This window comes from Trachemys scripta, chromosome 2, assembly GCF_013100865.1.
Source record: "Trachemys scripta elegans isolate TJP31775 chromosome 2, CAS_Tse_1.0, whole genome shotgun sequence".
In the NCBI taxonomy this organism is placed as follows: Eukaryota; Metazoa; Chordata; order Testudines; family Emydidae; genus Trachemys; species Trachemys scripta.
In genome coordinates this window covers 75,060,811-75,083,224 of record NC_048299.1, presented here as the reverse complement: position 1 = coordinate 75,083,224, position 22,414 = coordinate 75,060,811, and the positions used below count along the sequence as shown (strand labels likewise).

At 45.2% G+C, this 22,414-nt stretch overlaps 1 protein-coding gene across 1 annotated transcript; it reads right to left on the bottom strand.

The window, feature by feature from the left end:
* Window positions 1-4,083: 4,083 nt before the first annotated feature.
* LOC117872447 (collagen alpha-6(VI) chain-like) lies at window positions 4,084-21,125 on the bottom strand. The gene is made up of 6 exons (XM_034760902.1): window positions 21,066-21,125; window positions 17,688-17,783; window positions 15,794-16,354; window positions 10,878-11,435; window positions 7,507-8,080; window positions 4,084-5,262 (listed from the first exon to the last, which is right to left on the bottom strand). The coding sequence occupies exons 2-5, from the start codon at window positions 17,746-17,748 to the stop codon at window positions 7,518-7,520; spliced, it is 1,743 nt and encodes a 580-aa protein (XP_034616793.1). The 5' UTR covers window positions 17,749-17,783; window positions 21,066-21,125; the 3' UTR covers window positions 4,084-5,262; window positions 7,507-7,517.
* Window positions 21,126-22,414: the final 1,289 nt, after the last annotated feature.

Genomic DNA, 22,414 nt, shown 5'->3' with positions numbered 1-22,414 from the left:
TAACAAATTTGCCGCCCCCCCTCCACTCCCCCGCGGCAAGCCGGGGAGGGAGGAGGGAGAAGGAGAGTTGTGGTGCGCTCGGGGGATGGCGGCAGTGGAGCAGGGGTGAGCTGGGGCAGGGAGTGGTTCCCTGCCCCCCACCCAAGAGTTACTCCCCGTGTCCGTCGGCCCCAGCTCACCTCCGCTATCCCCCGAACGCGCTGCTACTCACTTCTCCCTCCCTCCCAGCGCTTCCGCGCGGCAAGCCTAGGAGGGAGGGAGGAGAAGGGGAGTTGCGGCGCGCTCGGGGGATGGCGGCGGCAGTGGAGCAGAGGTGAGCTGGGGCGGGCCGGGGAGCAGTTCCCGGCCCCCCGTTACTCCCCGTGCCCGCAGGTCCTAGCTCACCTCTGCTCCGCCTCCTCCGAGCGCGCTGCAACTCACTTCTCCCTCCCTCCCAGCGCGGCAAGCCTGGGAGGGAGGTGGAAGGAGGGAAGCGCAGTGCGCCTGGGGGAGGAGGCGGGCCAGGGATTTGGGGAAGGGGCGGAGTTGGGGAGGGGGCAAGAGCAAATTTGCCGCCCCGGCAAATTTGCCGCCCTAGGCCTAGGCCTTGTTGGCCTAGGCGATAATACGCTGCTGCATCAGGCCCTGCTGACTTGAAGACTTTTAACTTGTCTAAGTAATTTTGAACTTGTTCTTTCCCTATTTTAGCCTCAGATCCTACTTTCAATGGCATTCACTGTTAGACATCCAATCGCTACTCACCTTTTTGGTGAAAACTGAAACAAAAACAGCATTTAGCATTTCCACATTTTTTGTTAGTGTCTTCCCCCCCCCCTCCATTGAGTAATGGACCTCATTGATTAATGTCTGTGACTGCTGTAAATAAAATGGGACATACCATGGAAAGTTGTTTCTGATCTGTCTTTGGTTGATTTGAATTATTTTTTTATTATTTTTAAATCCAGAGATAAATGTGGCAAGTTACCATTGTCACCCAAACAAAAGGCAATGTTTGCCAACTGGGTGTGGCCAGATGACCTAACAAATAACCCTACAATGATCTATACTGTGTCAAGTTTCAGCATAAAGCAGGTAAGTTGTTTCTAAAATGAAATTTATACCAGCTCTTCTGATAATTGCAGAATGAGTTTGGGGTCTTTTAAAGTAATGTGGGGTGCTCATTAAAACCTAGCAAGTAGGAGAACTTTGCCCTCTTCTAAGACCTACATTTGATTTCACTGTGGACCATTTGACTTTGTTAGGGCTGTTAATTAATTGCAATTAATGCATGTGATTAACGGAAAACAAATTAACTAGATAAAATAGTCATGATTAATTGCACTGTTATAATAATTTTAAATTTGGTATTCTATTATTGTTTAAGTATTTTTGGATGTTTTTTCTACATTCTCAAATATGTTGATTTAATTACAACACAATACAAAGTGTACAGTGCTCACTTTATATTATTTTGATTACAAATATTTGCACTGTAAAAATGATAAACAAAAGAAATAATATTTTTCAATTCACCTCATACAAGTCGACTCAGTCCTATTTCTTGTTCAACCAATTGCTAAGACAATCAAGGTTTGTTTACATTTACGGGAGACAATGCTGCCTACTTCTTATTTATGGATGCTGAGGAAGGGAGGAGAGGAAAGGTGACAGCCCAAAGGGGATCTTTGGCATCTGGGCTTAAACTTCAGAGACGAGGGAGGCGGAGTGAAAAGGAGACTAGGAGACAGATAGCAGGGAGTTGCCGGCAGGGCAGGGCACGTGGGCAGCAGCGGGGAGAGGTGCAGGTACAATGTGTGGCTGCTTGGAATAGCTGCTCTCCCACAGGGCCACCAGCCTGCTCCCCAAGAGGCCTTACCGTGTTCACTGCTTGCTCACTGAGCCATACAAAGAACCCCACCCCTGCTCTGTTCCCTTCCCAGTCTGGTTCCTCCCAGAAATCCCCAGCCCAGTTCCTCCTCCTGCCCCGCAATCCCCAAAATCCCATGCCCAGCTCTACCCAAGATCAGCTCCCCCCCTCTCTTCCCAGCCTCCAGGTATCCCCCCAGCTCTATTCCTAGCCTTGCCTGCCCACCCCCCGCCTAGCTTCCCTCAGCCATCCCAAGCCTGGTTCCTCCTCCGCCCCCACCCCCACTCCCCGAAGTCCCGTGCCCAGCTCCAGCCCCCGAGCTTGTCTCCCACCTCTTTCCAGCCATCAGGTATCCCCCCTTACTCTGTTCCCAGCCTTGTCTGGCCCCCCACTGCCTGGCCCGGCTCCCCCTGCTCACTCACAAGCAAACTTTCGCTCCTGCTGGCCCCCAGATTCCTCACCCGAGCCGGAGTCTTCAGCCAGCCAGCTGAGGAATGAGTGGGTGGAGGGGAGGGGCCAGGGGGGTGGGTCGGCGAGAAGCCTGCTGGCCCAGCATGGGGGAAGGGCCGGAGAGGAGTCCACGCCACAGCCAATGAGGATGGTGCCCCAAATTTTTGGGTACCTTATGCAGCCACATATGCTGCGAATGCCTAAGGACGGCCCTGCTGTGGGTAGAGAGTGGAGCCAGGAGGTTGATAACAGTGTTGGCGGTGTGTGTTTGGGGGGGGGAGGGCGCATGGGAAAGAGTTTTGCAACAGCGGCTGCAGGGGAGGGCGGGCGCGGAGCTGCTCGGTTTGAAGAGCTAGTATCGCCTGGAGCCAGAGCCGTCCTTAGGATTTATGGGGCCCTACACAGTATTGTTAAACTGCTGCCCCTATGCCTGACAGCAGTCCGGGCTTGCAGCCTAGGAAGGCGGGAGGGGAATGAGGTAGCAAAGGGAACGAGTCACAGTTCCCTGCAGAGACACACCACCCCCGTACCCTCTCCCTCATGCAGAATGTGCGTCACTGGCGCCTTCAGCTCCGTGAATATGGCCCCCACCTAAGCAGACTGCAGCACGCGCTGGGTGTGCGGGAGCCGACTGGCTCTTGCCTGCTGTCATGGGTGGCGGGTGAAGCTGCCGCTTGGGGAGGCTAACTCCCCAGCCCACCTCTTCTGCCTGTGGCCCCATACTCTACCCCTGCTCCACCCCAGGCCACGCCTCCACTCTGCCCAGGCCCCACTCTCTCCCTCCTCTCTTCCTTCTCCCTCCCCAGGGCTGGCTCCAGGCACCAGCCCAGCAAGCAGGTGCTTGGGGCAGCCCCTGGAAGGGGGCGGCACGTCCAGCTCTTCCACGGGTCCCTCAGTCCGTGTCGGAGGGAAGGACCTACCACAGAAGAATGAAGCGGCGGCGTTAGAGTTCCCGATCGCAGCTTCTTCTTCTTTTTTTTTTTTTTTTTTTTTGCATGCTTGGTGCGGCAAAAACTATGGAGCCGGCCCTGCCCCTCCCTTCTCACCTCCTTCCAGCCAAATCCCTGAACCCAAATGAAGCAAATGACATTTGAAAAAAAACCACTCTTCTGCAATTTCTTTCTAAAGAAAATGGAGCATGTTTTCCACTGCATGCTAGATAGTGAAGATTGGACATGCAGAAGGTACCTAATTAAAAGCACTAAATTGGGGAATAAAAAAATGTCAGTCACAGGTTTTTTGATATACCCTGAAGTTTGTCAGAGATTTATTTGCAAAAACTTTGTAGTAAGGTCAAATCAGCTGTCTTACTGAATACATTAAATATTACTGAATACATGATGCAACTCTTCTCTGTTTTACATTTTCTTAATCAGTATTTCTAAGCTGATTATATATTTTAAAGGTATGCTTAAGCTTGTACTCTTTCCAGATTACTACATATTTATCTCATTGAACAAAGACATTTTAAATTAATCAGTCACAGAGGTTTAGTGTGTTCATAACAATGTTCATTGCTTTTAGAAAAAGGGAACACTAATTTACTTTATGTGATCTCCATAACAATAGACATATTTATGAAATTTCACCAACTTTAAAAAACGTTTCCAAATATTTTAGGCATAACAAAGCAGTTTATAGCTTACTAAGGTACGGATTTTGCTAGAGGGTTCTCTTAAAACTCATTCATCAAATAGTCAGAAGTAAAGAAAGGGAAACTCCTTTGTCCAGCTATCTGAAAGGAAAAGGGTGTTGTCCCTTTAAGGGCTCTCTTCAACAGGGGGTTAAGGGAGAAAGGACAGGAAGACTTTGGAAGCAAGTTTTTTGTACTATAGTAATTAAAATAAAAATATGTATTTTAGATAAGGGTGGTCTTTTGAAGGATTTATTAAAAAAACCTATGTCTGAAGTTGCAAGCATTTAAGGCTGAAGATGAATACTCAGATTGTGCATCTAAAAATCTATGCAAGGATATTTTAGAGATGTGATTTTATAATCTTCACCAACTCCTATAGACTAACATATTCTGAGTAAATATAACAGTAATACAAAACTGTTTTTGTCAGTAAATTCAGAAACTGACAGTATATACCTGGGGGTTGGCAAATGCCTGTTAAATGGCTTCATTACCACTTTAATGGCTCTTTAACAGTTTCAATGTTATGCTAATAGGTCTGGCAGGCTGGAAGACTTTTTCACTTTTAAGTTACTAGATCCCCTCAGGAGGAAGACTCATCAAGCTGGAGCAGCCAGCTGTGGGAGCCTGCAAGAAGGGTCAGAACAGGGATAGGAAGAGACGGAGGGATGGACACAAAGACCCAAGGTGTCCCAAATTTTCAGGTGCCCTGGCTCAGTCCACTCTCGACTGTCACACGAGCCAACAAAGTATCCACAGGGGTCTCTGGAGTAGAAGTGGGGTCGCCACTGAATATTGCATCCAGCTCTTTGTAGAACTGGTAGCTCGTGGGAGCAGCACCGGAGCGGCGGTTTGCCTTCCATGCCTTGTGGTAGGCGTTCCGCAGCTCCTTCATGTTTACCCTACTCTGCAATGTATCCCAGTCATGGCCCCTGTCATGCATCATGAAATCTGTCTGTAGGCATCATAATTCCTACGGCTGGAACGCAGCTGGGACTGGACAGCCTCCTCTCCCCAAATGCCGATGAGGTCCAGCAACTCGGCATTGCTCCAAGTGGGGGATCACCTGGTATGTGGAGCAGGCATGTCCACCTGGAAAGATGAGCTGAGACCACTGCACACGTCACAGAGCAAACAGGAAGGGGACTTTCAAATTTGCAAAGGAATGTAGGGGGTGGGGCTGATGGTTGGTCACCTGAGGGCAGGGCAGTAGAGTTCAAACTGATAACCAGAGAGGTGAGAATAGGCATTGTGGGACAGAGGCCAATCGCAGCACTGTAATCACCATGGTGTCTACAGGAGTGCCATGAATTTTAATTGGAATGCTCACCTGAAAATTTATACCAGAAATACATTGTTACTTGTTATTCTTTATTCACATGTACACAAAACACTACTAAACTGGATTTCCTCACTAGGAGTAGCAGCATTTTACAGTCTCTTTGCAAAGATGTAAGTGACTACTCTGGGGTGCAAAGATCTCTGCGACCCTTCCTATGGCCTGTGGGCAAATAGACAGGAGCATGGACAGGCAAATGAGGATGAATCTGACTAGTTGATCATTCAAATGTGTGTTTTTATACAGCACAGGGGTTTGAAAGTGTAGACCTATGTGTAACTGTATGGGACTAGAGCAGTGGTGGGCAACCTGCAGCCCATCAGGGTAATCCGCTGGTGCGCCACGAGACAGTTTGTTTACATTGACCGTCCACAGCTCCCAGTGACCACAGTTCACTATTCCCGGCCAATGGGAGCTGCGGGCTGCAGGGACGTCAAGGGTCAGTCCAAGGGTCAGTCCTAGGACCAATCCTACTCAACTTTTTCATAAATGATCTGGAGAAAGGGGTAAAAAGTGAGCTGACAAAGTTTGCAGACGATACTAAACTGCTCAAGGTAGTTAAGACCAAAGCAGACTGTGAAGAACTACAAAAAGATCTCGCAAAACTAAGTGATTAGGCAACAAAATGGCAAATTAAATTTAATATAGATAAAGGTAAAGTAATGCACATTGGAAAAAATAACCCCAACTATACATACAATATGATGGAGGCTAATTTAGCTATAACTAATGAGGAAAAAGATCTTGGAGTATTCGTGGATAGTTCTCTGAAGACATCCACGCAGTGTGCAGCGGCAGTCAAAAAAGCAAACAGAATGTTAGGAATTGTTAAAAAGGGGATAGAGAATAAGACAGAAAATATCTTATTGCCCTTATTTAAATCCATGGTACGCCCACATCTTGAATACTGTGTACAGATGTGGTCTCCTTATTTCAGAAAAGATATACTGGCATTAAAAAAGGTTCAGAGAAAGGCAAATAAAATGATTATGGGTTTGGAACAGGTCCCATATGAGGAGAGATTAAAGAGGCTAGGACTTTTCAGCTTGGAAAAGAGGAGACTAAGGGGGGATATGATAGAGGTATATAAAATCATGAGTGACATGCAGAAAGTGAATAAGGAAAAGTTATTTACTTGTTCCCATAATATAAGAACGAGGGGACACCAAATGAAATTAGTGGGCAGCAGGTTTAAAACAAATAAAAGGAAGTTCTTCTTCATACAGCACACAGTCACCTTGTGGAACTCCTTGCCTGAGGAGGTTGTGAAGGCTAGGACTATGACAGGGTTTAAAAGAGAACTGGATAAATTCATGGAGGTTAAGTCCATTAATGGCTATTAGCCAGGATAGGTAAGGAATGGTGTCCCTAGCCTGTTTGTCAGAGGGTGGAGATGGATGGCAGGAGAGAGATCACTTGATCATTACCTGTTAGGTTCACTCCCTCTGGAGCACCCGGCATTGGCCACTGTTGGTAGACAGGATACTGGGTTGGATGGACCTTTGGTCTGATCCATTATGGCCATTCTTATGTTTTAATGTTCTTATGACGTGCTGGCCTCCGCTTCCTGCAGCTCCCATTGGCAGGGAATGGTGAACCGTGGCCACTGGGAGCTGCAGGCGGCCGTGCCTGCGGATGTTCAATGTAAACAAACTGTCTCGCAGCCCACCAGCAGATTACCATGAGAGGCTGCAGGTTGCCCACCACTGGACTAGAGGATACCACTGTGCAGTTTGCATGGTGTAAGTTTCCTCATAATTGCCACTGCATTTTGATCACCACTTGCAATAGTCCCCATCTGCCTGTTCTCACCTATTTCCTCAACCAGGCCAAATCATGTGGTGCTTTTGTGATGTAGATAAATGCCTATCCCCACAACAACTAGTCTAATCAAACTGAAACCTGAACTCAGGCCTTTTAAAGTGAAAGATTAGTGCCCCAATATTACCTTAATGAAAGTTTTGAACCTGCACAGACTAACAATAATATCAACCATTTAAGCAATGAAAATCCTCAGTTGTAGGATCAAATAAGGATAAGCTTTAAGAAACTTCCCTGTTTGCCTATAGCTTGCCTTGCTAAAGAGAAAAGAATACCACAGGAAGCTAGATATACCAAATGAAGCCATACACGTTGCTTTGAAATTTTAGAGATGTGTCTCCCCATCTTTGCCAATTTTTAAATAAAATGATGAGGAAAGTTTAAACAGTATAGACTAGTAAAACAAACACTTACCTGGTTTTGAATCACCACATTTTTTCTGATATTGCTACAGCTGTGTTTGAGAGTCCTTCAAATGTATCCACATAGTAATATTTGTCTTCTGATCCAGCCATGTCCAAAAGCTCATCAGGTTTTGCTCCTTTTATCCCAACAGCATAGATAATAATTCCATTGTCTCTTAATCTCTTGGCTGTGTCACCGAGCTGTGCTGCATCATGGGACTCACCGTCTGTTATCACTATAAGAATCTGTGGAACTCCCTTGTTTTTGCGGCCGCCATGCTCCTGAGCAAACAGAGCTTCCGAATAGTCAATTGCCTTGGCTGTGAACGTTGAACCTCCTTTGGTTACGTCATTCTGGATAGCCTCAACAATGTCAGATTCTGTTGTGTACGTATTAAGGTAGAAAAATGTTTCCGGTTCATCAGAATATTTTACAGCTCCAAACTGAACTCTATCTGGAGCGACATCAGATTTTTTCACCAAGGCAATCATGAAGTCTTTCATGGCCTGGTATTGTGAGGGACTTATGCTCCCAGATCCATCTATCACAAACACAACATCTAATCTTTCTAGCCTTTTGCATTCTGTAAAAGAACAAATGACAAAACAAAAAACCCAAACACATAAGTAAGTACAGACTCTTACTGAATCTTTCTTACTAGCCCCCTTGTATTCAAGCAAAGCTTGTGAATTTGGATCACTTTTTGGAGGCAGTAACACAAGTGAACAGCCTATGTTAGGCATGTTTTGGGAAAATCCATCAGTCCACAACAGAAAAGCCTAACCACTAATCCTAAAATAACAGAGTTTCAACTTAATCTAAAACCCAGAGGGAGGTGGGGAAAGAAATGAATAGTAACACATCAGATGGGATCAGGCTAGGTGATCATAATGGCCTCTTCCAGCCTTAAAAATCTATGAATCTGTATTCTAATAGAATACAAACACCAATTAAAATATGTTTTGGGGGAAAACAAAAGCTTTTAAGATTTTCATTTTTGGAGTTAAGTCAAATTTCAGTGACCCTTGTTCTACAGAGACACCATACACTAGGGTTACCATATTTTGAGCCTCCAAAAGGAGGACACTCCACGGGGGCCCTGACCCCGCCCCCAGCCCCGCCCACACCCCAACTCCGCCCCTTCCCCAAAGTTCCCGCCCCAACTCCGCCCCCTCCCCTGCTTCCCACGAACATTTGATTTGCGGGAAGCCTGAAGCAGGTAAGGGGGGGTGTGGGGGGAGGAGGCGCGGCCCAGGCTGGCCCCCCCGGCATTTCCAGCCTGGGTCGGCTCAGGCCCGGCCCCCGGCCGAGCACCCCCGGCCCGCCCAGCACTGCCGGCCCCCGGCCCGGCCCCCCGGCTGAGCACCCCCTGGTCCCGCCGGGCGCTCGCCGACCCCCGGTCCCCGACCCCCCTGGTCCCCGGCCCTGTCTGGCGCTCAGTGCCCCCGGCCCCCGGCGCTTGGCCCCGCCGGCCCCCGGCCAAGCACCGCCGCCCGCATGTCCCGATTTTGCCGGACATGTCCGGCTTTTTGGGATTTCCCCCCGGACAGGGATTTGGAGCCCAAAAAGCCGGACATGTCCGGGAAAATCCGGACGTATGGTAACCCTACCATACACACAGTTTTATGTACTGTTTACTAATGGAAAGGAGCCAAATTCTGCTGCCACTTGCATCTATGCAACCACACTGAAATGCATGGAGACCCACCAGGCATCAATGACAGCAGAATTTATTTTGTGCTTTGGATCTATTGCAATTTTTTCTTCTTTGTGAAAGAAAGATGTTCAATTTGGAGACTGAAGCTCTGCCATCCCTGCACTGCCCCCAAGGCCCTCTGTTGGTGTGACCAACAAGGGGTGAACTTTTGTGAAACCCATTAAAACTACTCCTAAACTAAAGATCAACGTTTATGATGAGGAGATGGGAAGTCAATACTTGATTAACAGTTTAGTAAGGAGGACATTGTAGCTCCTAAACCTGGAACAAAATATTTACATTTCAGGGCGTAACACAGTGGCAGGTTTGATCTGTTCTCACTTTGCAACAGCAAAAATGTGTTTTCTGCAATTGGATAAGTGAGTGCAAGTGAGACACAGATCTCAGTCCTGTAAGCCCCTGAAATGGAACATGCAATGTGCAAAAAGGAGAGAGACTCGGTGTGCTCTCCCCAGCCCCATTGAGCAACCATGTATGGGGCCAGGCATGACCTGGCCCTGGGCTATTCCATTTTTCAGGTTCTTATGCAACAGCAAGTGCAATGTTTGGATAGCAGCCTCTGCAGGGAAGTGTTTGCACAGATGGTTATCATTCTATTTTATTCTATATAGGTTCTTATACTGCAATCATCACCTTCATAGACCTGTGGGCCTTCCAGCCATGTATTAAGCAGTGTGTGTTTTTTCTGTCTCATCTTCTCCCCTGGGGCAAAAGTGTGTTTAGTGAGTTGTTTTGAATGTCAACCCCACTCCCCATATATTTATGTTAGAGAAGGCAAGGTCAAAGGAAAACACCTTGCACTTGGAATGGAAGGTGGAGAGGTTTGGGATGGTCCTTAGTTCCTATGAGAGTTTATTTCACACAGTCCTGGACTGGGCCCCCCAAAAATGAGTAGCATGTGGTACTCACTACCATTTTCATCTGTCTGTACACAGTTTTATGCCTCTTTTGCACCTATTTAAATGCTTCTGTCAACACATCTTCTTAAAAAGACTTGGCTACATTGGGTTTGAACCACATCTGGAACCCAAACTGAAACTTGTAAATACGGTTCCAACAAAACTAGTTTCCAGTGCTGTATTGCTGGCAACACAGATAGGGGGCCAGACTGTGTGTGTACCTATCTATCTAGGTCATTCAGGGTTTCTGTGTAAATGAGTACTACTAAAGTCTATCGGGTAAATACAACCTATAGAGCCCATTTCTGCCCGCATTTACATGTGTACAATTTCTATGACTTCAATAGAAGTTACACCCTTGTAAATGAGGGCAGAACTAGGCCATTAGTGTAAACAAGAATCAGTCCCCAAGGATGTTTTACGCTGCCAGAGCACCACAAAGGAGCCTTAGTAGAAGTGAGAATCACATTTAGTTTTTTCTTACACACATTAGCATACATATTGTACTTTTAAAATATTATGAAATTTATATTATTTGTTTGAGAGAATATAGCATCTTTGAAAGCTAGTAGGACAGGCCCCTGGTACCGTGAGCCAAATTCTACCTTCATTTTCCTCACACACTTCTCATCCCTGTAGGCATCTCCAAGAGAAGATGGCATTGCAAGGAGAAAGCACTCCTGCTTATTTACTTTATTAGAATAGTCAACTCCTACAGAGAGATAGACTGACATGAGTTATTGAAAACTGCAGTACTTACTTACCCTCATGAGGTGTGCATATTCCAAAGATGATCTCATCTTCTATGTGCTTCAGAATATCAAACTTCTCAACGTAAAAAACCAGCTCACGCTTCCCACTAATCTCTTCCAGCTGAGTTTTATTTGCATTAAACACCCCAACAGAGTAGATAATAACACCTTGATCACGTAAGGCTGTTGCTGGACTTTTTACTTCATCCTGTGCCTCCCCATCTGTAATCAGGATAAGAAACTTTTTGACAGCCGGACGTGCACCTTTGGGAGGCTTGAAATAATCAGACACAAATGTCAATGCGCTTCCTGTTAGTGTACTTTCCCCTATAAGAGACATTTTATCAATAGCACTGAAAATGTCACTTTTTGTAGAGTATCGGTCAAGCTGGAACTCTTCGTGTTGTGTGCCACTGAACTGGATGACCCCAACCTGCACTCGGTCTGCGCTGATGTCAGATTTGTTCACCAGTTCTCTCATGAAGTTTTTCATTTTCAAAAAGTTCTCTGGTCCCATGCTTCCAGAACTGTCCACTAGAAACATGATGTCAGCTGTCATTTCTTTGCAGGCTACAGAAGAAAACGTATTTATATTAGTATAACCCAGGCTGTATATTAAAAATAAGTAAATAGACTTAACTGGGGCAGGATGGTCTGGGATAGATGGTGGGTGTGACATTGTGCAGTCTATATGGTTTTATAAAAACATGATAATAAGTGAATATAATGTAACTGGGATAGTTTTAGAAAAATATGGTAAAAAGTGAATATAACGTAACTGGGATGTGCTTCATGCAAAAGGTCTCTTGTAAGGTATCATTACAAAGCTTATAATCTACTGAGTGTGATCATCCAATTTGTATAAATGTACCACTCTTGTATCTAAAACTAGAAATATAAAATATAACTCTGAGGGCCTATTGTAATTATGTAAAGTGTGGGCCATTAAGGATGGTTTGGAATCTTGATGACTCCCATTGTCTGCAGATGGCTGTGTTTACCTGTGAGTCTTCCTGTATATGTGTGTGCTGGCAAGTGAGTAATGAAGTCTTGCAGTGACATGTGATCATGTCACCTGAACTGGAATCCATCTTTAACCTGGTGCTTTTCCAGTGGGGGGGGGGTGGAAACTCAGAGGGACAAAGGGTTCCCGCCTTATGCAAAAGATATATAAAGGGGTGGAAGAGAACAAAGGGGAGAGGAGCCATCATGAAGAATCCCCTAGCTATCACCTGAGCTGCAACAAGAGCTGTACCAGGGGAAAGAATTGTGCCCAGGCCTGGAAGGTGTCCAGTCTGAGAAAAACTTACTGAAGCATCTCTGAGGGTGAGATTATCTGTATTTAGTTTGATTAGGCATAGATTTGTGCATTTTATTTTATTTTACTTGGTGACTTACTTTGTTCTGTCTGTTACTACTTGGAACCACTTAAATCCTATTTTCTGTATTTAATAAAATCACTTTTTATTTAGTAATTTACTCAGAGTATGTATTAATACCTGGGGGAGCAAACAACTGTGCCTATCTCTCTATCAGTGTTACAGAGGGCGAACAATTTATGAGTTTGCCCTGCATAAGCTTTATGCAGGGTAAAACGGATTTATCTGGGTTTAGACCCCATTGGGAGTTGGGCATCTGAGTGCTAAAGACAAGCACACTTCTGTGAGCTGTTTTCAGGTAAACTTGCAGCTTTGGGGCAAGTGATTCAGACCCTGGGTCTGTGTTGGAGCAGACGGGAGTGTCTGGCTCAGCAAGACAGGGTGCAGGAGTCCTGAGCTGGCAGGGAAAACAGGAGCAGGGGTAGTCTTTGCACATCGGGTGGCAGCTCCCAAGGGGGTTTCTGTGATCCAACCCGTCACAGTGGGTGCTAAGATTTCTGGCTGTGCTGGGTAAGTGTGGGAATAGTGAGGTAGGTGGATGGATGCGGGCAGGGCCGGCTTTAGGCCGATTCAGCCGATTTGGCTGAATTGGGCCCCGCGCCAAGAGGGTCCCGCGCTGCAGCTGTCCACCCCGCCCCCAGCTCACTTCCCCCTCCTCCCCTCCCCTGAACGCTCCGCCCCCTCCCCTGCTTCCCGCGAATCAGAGATTCGCGGGAAGTCTGAAAAGAAGCAGGGGCGGGCCGGCAGCACAAGGTAAGCTGGGGTGGTGGGGGCGCGAGAAGGGCTCCGGGGAGGCGCGGCCCGTTCCCGCAGGCCCCAGCGGCTCTGGCCCGGCTTGGCTCCGGCCCGGCCCCCGCGGCGCGGCTCGGGTCCCCCCGTCCCCCCCGCGGCACGGCTCGGGTCCCCCCTTTCCCCCGCCCCGGCGCGGCTCCGGGTTGGACCCAAGCCCGGCAACCCCGGCCGGAACGCGGCTCGATTCCTGGGGGCGGGGCTTGCAGCAAGCCCCGCCCCCAGGAATCGGGCCCCGCTCTTGCTAAAGCCGGCCCTGGATGCGGGGTGCTGTCTGGAGAATAGCTGGGTCGGGGAACCTGGGGCCAGTACTGGGCCCTCTCTCACATGCTGCTACTGCCCCCTCCTCCAGGTGCTGCTATGCATTAGACTCTACTAGGGAGCAGCTAGAAGTGAGGCAGAGAGGTCACCCGAGTGTCACAGCAGCTTCCAGGAGAATCAACTGCAGAGCTGTCCCTGGAGCCTAACCGGGTGTATGAGGATCCGGATGGGCTGAGCGCAGGTATGACAGGGCTGCTACTTATGTGAGTGTCACACGAGTTGCATAACACTGGACAGCACTGCTATAAGTTTAGTAGGGTTGCTAAGGAGAGGTTTGTTAGGCACATGCATTTACACACACAGGAGAGATATAGCTTGTGCTTGGTTGTCTGAGCCACTTCCATTTCCGAACAGAAAAAGATTCTGTGGTTCACAAATCAATACAGGCACAAAAGATTCAGGGATTTATAGCTGTGTACAAGCATATGACACTAGCATTCTAATGTACCTGTTAATCACAAACGCCAACTTGACATAGCTCACTGCTAGAGAATGTAGCTTGCATTTGTTTTCCTTTTACGCAGGGCCAGCTCTAGGTGTTTTGCTGCCCCAAGCAAAAAAATTTTTGGCTGCCCCCCCCTCCCAGCCCTGGGCTCTCTCTCCCCACCCCCACCCCCCAACTGCACCCTCCTGCCACCTCAGCCCTGGGTCACTGGTAACTTGCTCCCAGGGTGGGTCATTCAGCAGGAATTTTGGATGTGCACAGAACACAGACAGGATTGGTTCCCATATGGTTACAGAACTGCAGCAAAGTGGAACAATTTTCAGCTTGTGTGTTTGGAGGATATCTGGATGCATATTATAAGACTGTCCTACATAAATGAAGAAAAGTTGAGGTGCCTTTATTATTCTTTTGTTCCATTCTTTGTTTCTATGGGGAATTTGCCAATGCAATATCACTGTCTTCCTTTAAACAAATAAAACTAAAAAAAAAAAAAAAAAACCAATGGCTGTTGAAAATAGCAATTCCAGTCCTAATAACCACTGGGAAGCATTTCTTGCTCAAATTTATTCTACTTTTTCTACAGCAAGTTACAGTGGATCAGTATATTTGATTTGGGGGAAATGAAGTAACAGCTGCCTGAATTGAGCTCAAGTACTCCTGAATTTTGAGGGTGTTCAAATGTGGAAGGCAGGTGCTAGATTCCCTTTCTGAATATTAGCTAAATCTGGAAAAGAAAATCAATTTCTGCTTCCATGGCTCAGAAGCGTAAATCCTCCTATGTGCCTGGTCCTGTATCTAAAGCTGCCCAGGTCCTAGTAAAGCCTCCCCTCCCTTACTTTTCATTTTAAATTCTAGTGGGATCTCCCTTGCTAGGCTTCAGATAGAGAGGTGCACTGTCCATTTAGTCCACCCAATTCTTTCTTTGGGGGAGAGCCCAGGGCTGGGGCGGGGAGGGGTGTGAAAGAGAGTCTAGGGCTGGAGCAGCAGGAGGTGCAGGTGGAGGCCAGAGCTGGGGCGGCAGGGGGTGCGGGTGCGGGGAGAGCCCAGGGCTGGGGCGGCAGGGGAGAGTCCAGAGCTGGGGCAACACGGAGGTGCGGAGGAGAGCCCAGGGCTCGGGTGGGGGGCAGCAAAAAACCTAGAGCTGGCTTTGTCCCTACCATTCACAGCAAGCTGCAGCATGAGGTTTCAGTTCCACACTCCTTCCCCTCCCTTTCCTGTTAATTGTGGCCAAGGGAATGCTGGGAAATGTAGTTCTTTTCCCTGCTCCAGGGCCGGATCTATAGGCAGGGAGCTAACCAAGGAACTACAGCTCCCAGGGCTTCCTGTTGGTTCTCAGCTCCCATGCTGGATTCTTGCGCCCCTGCAAATTTGCAGCCCCAAGCAACTGCTTGCTTTGCTGGTGTCTAGAGCCGGCCCTGCTCTTACGTGTGGAGGGGGGAGGGGGAAGTGGTTGAAGGCTACTGAGCATCACAGTCTTACAAAGGCAATGATCTTAAATGCCACCCTGCCTGACTGCAGCCTGATGGTAGGCTTAGTGCTCTGTGGGCACCCGAACAATTCATGACACAGGTATTTACACTGGGACAATAGCAAAATGTGACAAGTTGGAAAACACACTACTTGATGTAGGACTATCCTCTTCAGTTGAAAAGCCATCTTGTTTGTTACAGAGCGGAGGAAAAAAAAAAAGGAGGAAGGAAAAGGAGTGCTTTGATGCTCTGATTGAAACCAAATAAAAATACCATTGCTTTTTTAAAGCATATATTGAACATACCCATAATAGATTTAAGAAAGAAAGAAAACTGCATTATTTATATAGCTTGCAACCATCTCAGCTCAAAATGTGCCCAAAGTATATTTATACATTTCAGTTATTCAGGCTGGAGTAATAGGCTTATCATGTTTTGAACTTGAAATTGTTTGTTACATAAGAGGAGACTCCGCATTCATATAGTGCTCTGAGTTCAAAGGGCAAAATCAAAATTTTCCCTTACCTTCTCCAGAACGGATCACTTGAACAATTTCATTTTTTATCTTTTTCAAAGAGTCAAACTCTTGCACAAAGAAAGTCCTGCTCTTTGACCCTGCAATCTCATGGAGCTGTGCTTCATTTGCATCTTTTACACCAATGGCATAAATATTAACCTTCTCATTCCTCAGTCTCTCAGCAGGCGCCTTCACACTGTCATGTGACTCCCCATCTGTTAGGACAATGAGGTAACAAGGCACCCTGCCAGCTCTCTGCTCCCTTGCCCTTTTAAACAGTGGCTGCATGAAAGTCAATGCTTCTCCAATATGGGTTTCCCCATATATTTGCCTAATGTTGTCAATGGCCCTTTCTAAATCATTTGTTTTGCTGTATTCATCAAGTTCAAACTCCAGTCTTTTGTCATCTGAGAACTGCACAGCTCCAAAGCGAACTTTATTCGGCCCTATGTTAAACATCTTAATCACGTCCTTCAAAAAATTTTTGATGTCTCCGAAGGCAACAGGAGAAATGCTTGTTGAGCCATCAATGAGCACATAAATATCAGCTTCCTCTGTGTCCACAGATCCTACATGAAAAAAGAAATTGTATACAGCATTGGCGTGAGAACAAAATGTAAAGCGAGAAACACAGAGAAGCACCAAAGCATATAGACTTGTAATTAGGGCCCAGAGTCAACCAGTATTTATACAATGACACAAACCCAGGTGGAGTTCCACAGTGGCTGAAAATCTGCCAGAGAGTGAGGTTATCATGGTGCAAAGTGGCTGTAACCTTACGGTAAAGTAACAATGTCTGAGAAATGCTGGCTACTTAACCTGAACTCCAGTTATCATAAGGTATGTGATCCCTATCTGTATGCCACTTGAGGTGCGCATGCACTCCATGTGCCTAAGATCAGAAGATTTTTCAACAGCAGTGTCTCTTGGTCTGCATCTCTGCCCATTATCTCCTTGTGTTCCAAGTCGAGGGCATAAGGGACCACATGGACTGACCACCACTCCAGTTCCTTTTCTACCATGAATAATTCAAGGAAGGGATGAGAAGCAGAGTGGGTAGTGGAATACAGATTGGGACCACACATTTTGAAGAACACCAGTTACTGTAAGGTAAGTAACCAGAATTTCTTCTTCAAATGATGGTCCCTATGTGTATTCAATTCAAGGTGGCTCACAAGCAGTACTCAATGAGGAGGGCGCAGGAAACCCTGATGTGTTTGGCAGAATGATCCTGCAATATGAAAGGATACATCTGCTGAAGAGACTCATTCTAGGGCATAATGCCTAGTAAAACTGTGCATAGAGCTCCATGTTGCCACTCTACAGATCTCCAGAAGGGGAACTCCATGAAGCAAAGCCACTGATGTAACCTGTACACCTTGTGTGAGAGGGTTCACCATCAACTCACAGTTTACACCACATGCAATGCCACAATTTAGCTCTTGCTGTGCCTGGGATTTATACCAAGGACCCAGTTCTGCAGAACTTACATGTAGAATCCCAGTGACCCCAACAGAACTCATGTGAGTAGGGAGCTGGATGGATCCTGCTTTTGCACATGCTGAGTAATTAAATCCCAGGTACCCACTTGAAAATAACTAAATTACATGTGTGGGCTTCATTTATACGCTATCTGCATTTTCACCTCTGAATTTGGCCCTAATCTATACGTCTGTCAAGGTTTACGATAGCACGAATCAACCTAATATGTAAATCTAATGTCCATCTCCATTATCCAAACACAGTTTCAGTCTATTATACAAAGTCTCATAAGGTATAGAGATCCTAACTCAAGAGTCTCAGGCTTCACCTCAATTTTTATTGGGAAAATTGGGGACTAAATATTGTATTACAAAAAAAAAAATCACATAATACAACAGAATACAAAGGATACTGAAATACCAGGCGTCTGAGTTACTGAAGTCTGACTCCCAATAAGGAAGAGGAACAAAGTCAGCAGCATCTTCTTATTGTGAATGAACGTTCCAAGCTTTAATTCTGGAAAAATAAAATAAAAGTCCCATATATCAAATATCACAAGGAACATGACTGCATAATGTGCTAGTATAAGGAAACTTACAGGGTTGGGAAAGTTGTAATCCAATCCCAATATGCTTTTATAAGAACCTAAAGCGCTATAGATAAAGAAACAGGAAAATGGTAAAGGATACATTGTTTTCTTCTTTATCCATGAAATCAGACATTAATTATTGTAATCTCACCTGTGTGGCACTGATGCCTCCAACCTTCCCGCTTCAAAGCTATTTAAAATGTTTCCAAGGTGATTTTGATTACATCATTTCCACTTTGTACCCCTCCACTGGCTTCCCCTTCTCCACTGAATCAGCACCTTACCTTTCAAATCTAGTTTCTTATTATGGCTCTGACCACACCTCTCTGAGCCTTCAGCACACCTGTCTCTCGCCATGGGCCCCCTCAGGGAGTCCACTCGCTCTGGATCCCCGGGGGTGGGAAACTTCTGCATTTTCTCTAGAGGTATGCAACGCCTCCACTAATATGGGTCCCTCCTTCTCCTGAATGGGACCTCCCTCCCCGTGAGCCCCTGCGGAGCCCATTCTTTGCAATACACCCAAGGAGGGGCTTCTGGCAGGTAGTGGGAAGAGGGGATAATGCAATGGAGGAAAGGGGGCTGATCGTTAATTTCTAATACTACATTTTATACTGAATGATGATGGCAATGTAATGTTATAGCAAACATTCAATACTATTTCAAAATGCTTGAACAATACTATTGGGGATTCTGCTTTTTACCACTCAGCTACAATCACGGGTAAATTATACTCCTGGCCTGGCACACCAATGTGCCTGTTTTTCTTTCTGCTCTCTACACACATCTCACTCTGGGAGAACAAGCCAGGCACATTTCCACTTTCCCTTTCCATGCCCAGATCCAGACAGAGGCATAAGGGAGATCTGTTCTCCTAGGGTGACCAGATTTCCTGATTTTATAGGGACAGCCCCAATTTTTGGGTAATTTTCTTATATAGGCTCCTATTACCCCCCCCCCACCACCACCACACACACACACACACACACACACCCTGTCCCAATTTTTCACACTTGCTATCTGGCCACCCTATGTTCCCCTGAGTGGTTATGCAATCCTGGACAAAGTCTAGCTCTTTGTAAACACGGCAATTTTGGGATCACCTAGTGCAGTGGTTTTCAACCCCTGGGGATACACAGAGGTCTTCCATGAGGTACATCAATTGATCTAGATATTTGCCTAGTTTTACAACAGGCTACATAAACACTAGCCAACTCAGTACAAACTAAAATTTCAGTAATAGTGTGCTGAGACACTTTTGTATTTTTATGTCTGATTTTATAAGCAAGTAGTTTTAAAGTGAGGTGAAACACAGAATACGCAAAACAAATCAGACTCCTGAAAGGGATATGGTAGTCTGGAAAGCTGGAGAACCACTGACCTAGCAAGACGTGAAAAGCAAAAAAAGTTACACTTGTAACTTTTTAGTATCGCGTATTATTGTAGTTTTGAGGAACCTAGTAATCCCTGCCTTTAAAGTCATCAAGCTAAAATATCCATTTCCTAGAGGAGGTTAAAAAAAAAAAAAAAAAAAAAATCCTTCCTTTAGATGCATATATTTCTAGTGCAGTGGTGGGCAACCTGCGGCCCATCAGGGTAATTTGCTGGTGGGCTGCAAGACAGTTTGTTTACATTGACTGCCCGCAGGCACGGCTGCCTGCAGTTTCCACTGGCCGGGAACGGCGAACTGCAGCCACTGGGAGCTGCAGATGGTCAATGTAAACAAATTGTCTTGTGGCCTGCCAGCAGATTACCCTAACGGGCTGTGTGCAGGCCGCAGCTTGCCCACCACTGTTCTAGTGCAATAATTTCTCAAATATAAATTACTACCATGCCTCAATATCTTCAAGTCAGAGCATAAATAGAAAAAAATGTGATTATAAATAAGACAAACCTAGGGAACTCTTCATAATCTGTATGTTAAATTGATTTGTAGAAGTAAAATATTAAAAAATAATAAATGCTGGAGTTTTGTGTAATATACAGGTCAGAATAAAAATGAAATTATCTTGGGAATATTAGATTTTCAAAGGATGGAATACCTTCATTTGCAAACCAGCATCTTTTAATATACAAAAAGTACAGTGTGTATCTGTATAGATTTATATACAATACATTAACACAAGCAGAAACTTTCATCATAGTTAAGATTGCAGCAGGACAGGTCAGACTCACCCAAAATTTTAGAAACATTGAAATAAGATATGAAGGGAAAAGCTTCTGGCATTCATTGCCACTTTCTCATACCCTTCTACATCATCAGTAACTCTTTCACTTCCAGCTCTAGCAGATACTGAAAAGCCATTTGTACCCCAATTTTAGCGAACTTGTGCTCTGCCACAAAATCTTAGTTTGAACCTCATACACGTTTGTATCAAGAAACTGGCACATCTGACTTTCATACAGTCCGTATACATGTAACATCATTCCACCTTACCATCGCAGAGGTTGATTTTTGTGTTAAGAGTGCAAGTATGACTAAGGGGGTACATATGGTTTATCAGTATCCAACGGAGAAAGAAGTGGATGCCTTATGGAATGTTAATAATAATGCCTATTTCTTATATAGCACTTCTTATCTGTAAAGCTCAAAGCACGTCACCATCTTGAATGTATTTAACACACTTATCAACACACTTATGAGGAAGTGTTACCATTCCAGTTTTACAGATGGGGACATCAGACACAGAGGGGCTAAGTGACTTGCCCAAGGTCACACAAGATGTCGATGGCAGAGAAGGGAATTGAAGCAGGGTCTCCTACATCCTAAGCTAGTGCCCTACCCACTGGACCATCCTTCCCCTTTACTATAGTTGTAGACAAAAAAAAAAAGTAAAACATTAATCGGCATTAGGGTTGTGCAAATGTATCAGTAATTTAAGAGTCTAAAACATTACAAGAACGTTGTAATGATCTTAAAAACAAGCATTGCATACTCAGGAATTTCAGAGTTAAAAGTTAAACTGAAATATGTATACACACATTGGCTATATATGATGATATAAATAAGCGGAGAGAGGGGAAAAGATTATACTCATAGATCTATATACAAATCAAAGTTCAAGAGATTTTAGAGAAAAATCTATATATTACCAAAATTTCAGAGTGAAAATTTCAGACTAACAGTATATTTAAATGCAAAACCAGCCACAGAGTGAAATGTAATTCTGTAGCTTTCCTTGGTAATGCAGAAAACAGCTTGTGATACTTACCACATAAAGGGAAGATGTGTATCAGCTCAAAACTTTACACCCTCCAAAGTGGCTCAGGAAAGACTGAACCCCTTTTAAAAGCAACTCTATCAGTAGTTTGCCAAAAAAAAAAAGCCCTCCCATGATGACAATTAAAATATGTATCTTTCAGAGGCTTCCAAACCACCAGAAATAATCTCCTCCCCTCTCCTCACACAGTGAAGAAGGTTGGTCTTCAGTGCCAAGTTCACTGCCAGCAGCAGCAGCAGCTGTGAGCGTGAAGCTCAGGGCTTCATCATTCTCCTGGGTTTCTTACTAACTTGATTTCACTTTGAACATCAGTCATTCCTGTAAATTCTGCAGCTGAAGGCTGGGTAGCAGCCTTAGGCAAGGTATTTTTTCTCAGCACCTTTTAGAAAGGGTGCTGATGTTTTCTTAAATTAACTATATTAATCCCTTCCCATGCTTCTTATCACAAGTTCTTTTTACTGCCAGGATAATGAGGTGACCCTCATCCCTCTTTAGGGAGTAATGCTGCAAAGATGCAGAAACACTGGCTTAATGACGTACCAAGTGAATTTTCTGCCCCAGCTGACTCACTCATTTTTTGTAAAAAGCAACAGAGGGTCCTGTGGCACCTTTGAGACTAACAGAAGTATTGGGAGCATAAGCTTTCGTGGGTAAGAACCTCACTTCTTCAGATGCAAGTCATTCATTTTTTGGACTGCTCATACAGGGATAATTAGCTGGAAAGCACTTATATAATCAACAGTACATTCTGCTGGACTACAGAAATTCCTCAGAAACTGATAGCCATGATCTATTGTATATTCTAGTAATAATCATTTTAAAGAGAAAGTTTCCCACATATAGAGTGAGGAAATGGCCATTTAAAAAGTGGGTAGATAGATAATGCAGTATACTTTAGAGTTGCATGCCATACATGGCATTTTTAAATTAAGGGCTATTGAAAAGTATGGAATTGGCAGCCCTGGGAAATTGAAGTCATCTATTCACAAAACAGGTTCACTAAGGGCAGCAGCAGTGTAAGCTACACTGCCCTGCTACAACATACTTCTGGTGCCCCAAACCTAAGCTGGAATTTAGGAGGAGGAGGAGATCTATGATGAAGAGCGTGACACTAGTTGACAACAGTGGATAACAAAAGCCAAAACTAGACATTTATTTGAAAGTGAATGTGCCCTAAGCTGATAAGTAGGCTTGGAAAGAGGAGATTTTTTAATCAGTAACTATTGTTCAACATTGATTTTATCGCGCACACAGACACACACACAAAATATTTCCACTGATAATAATCAAAATGCACAGATAGGCAAAGTAAGAGAAATGCTGCTTGAGAACTTCTTAGA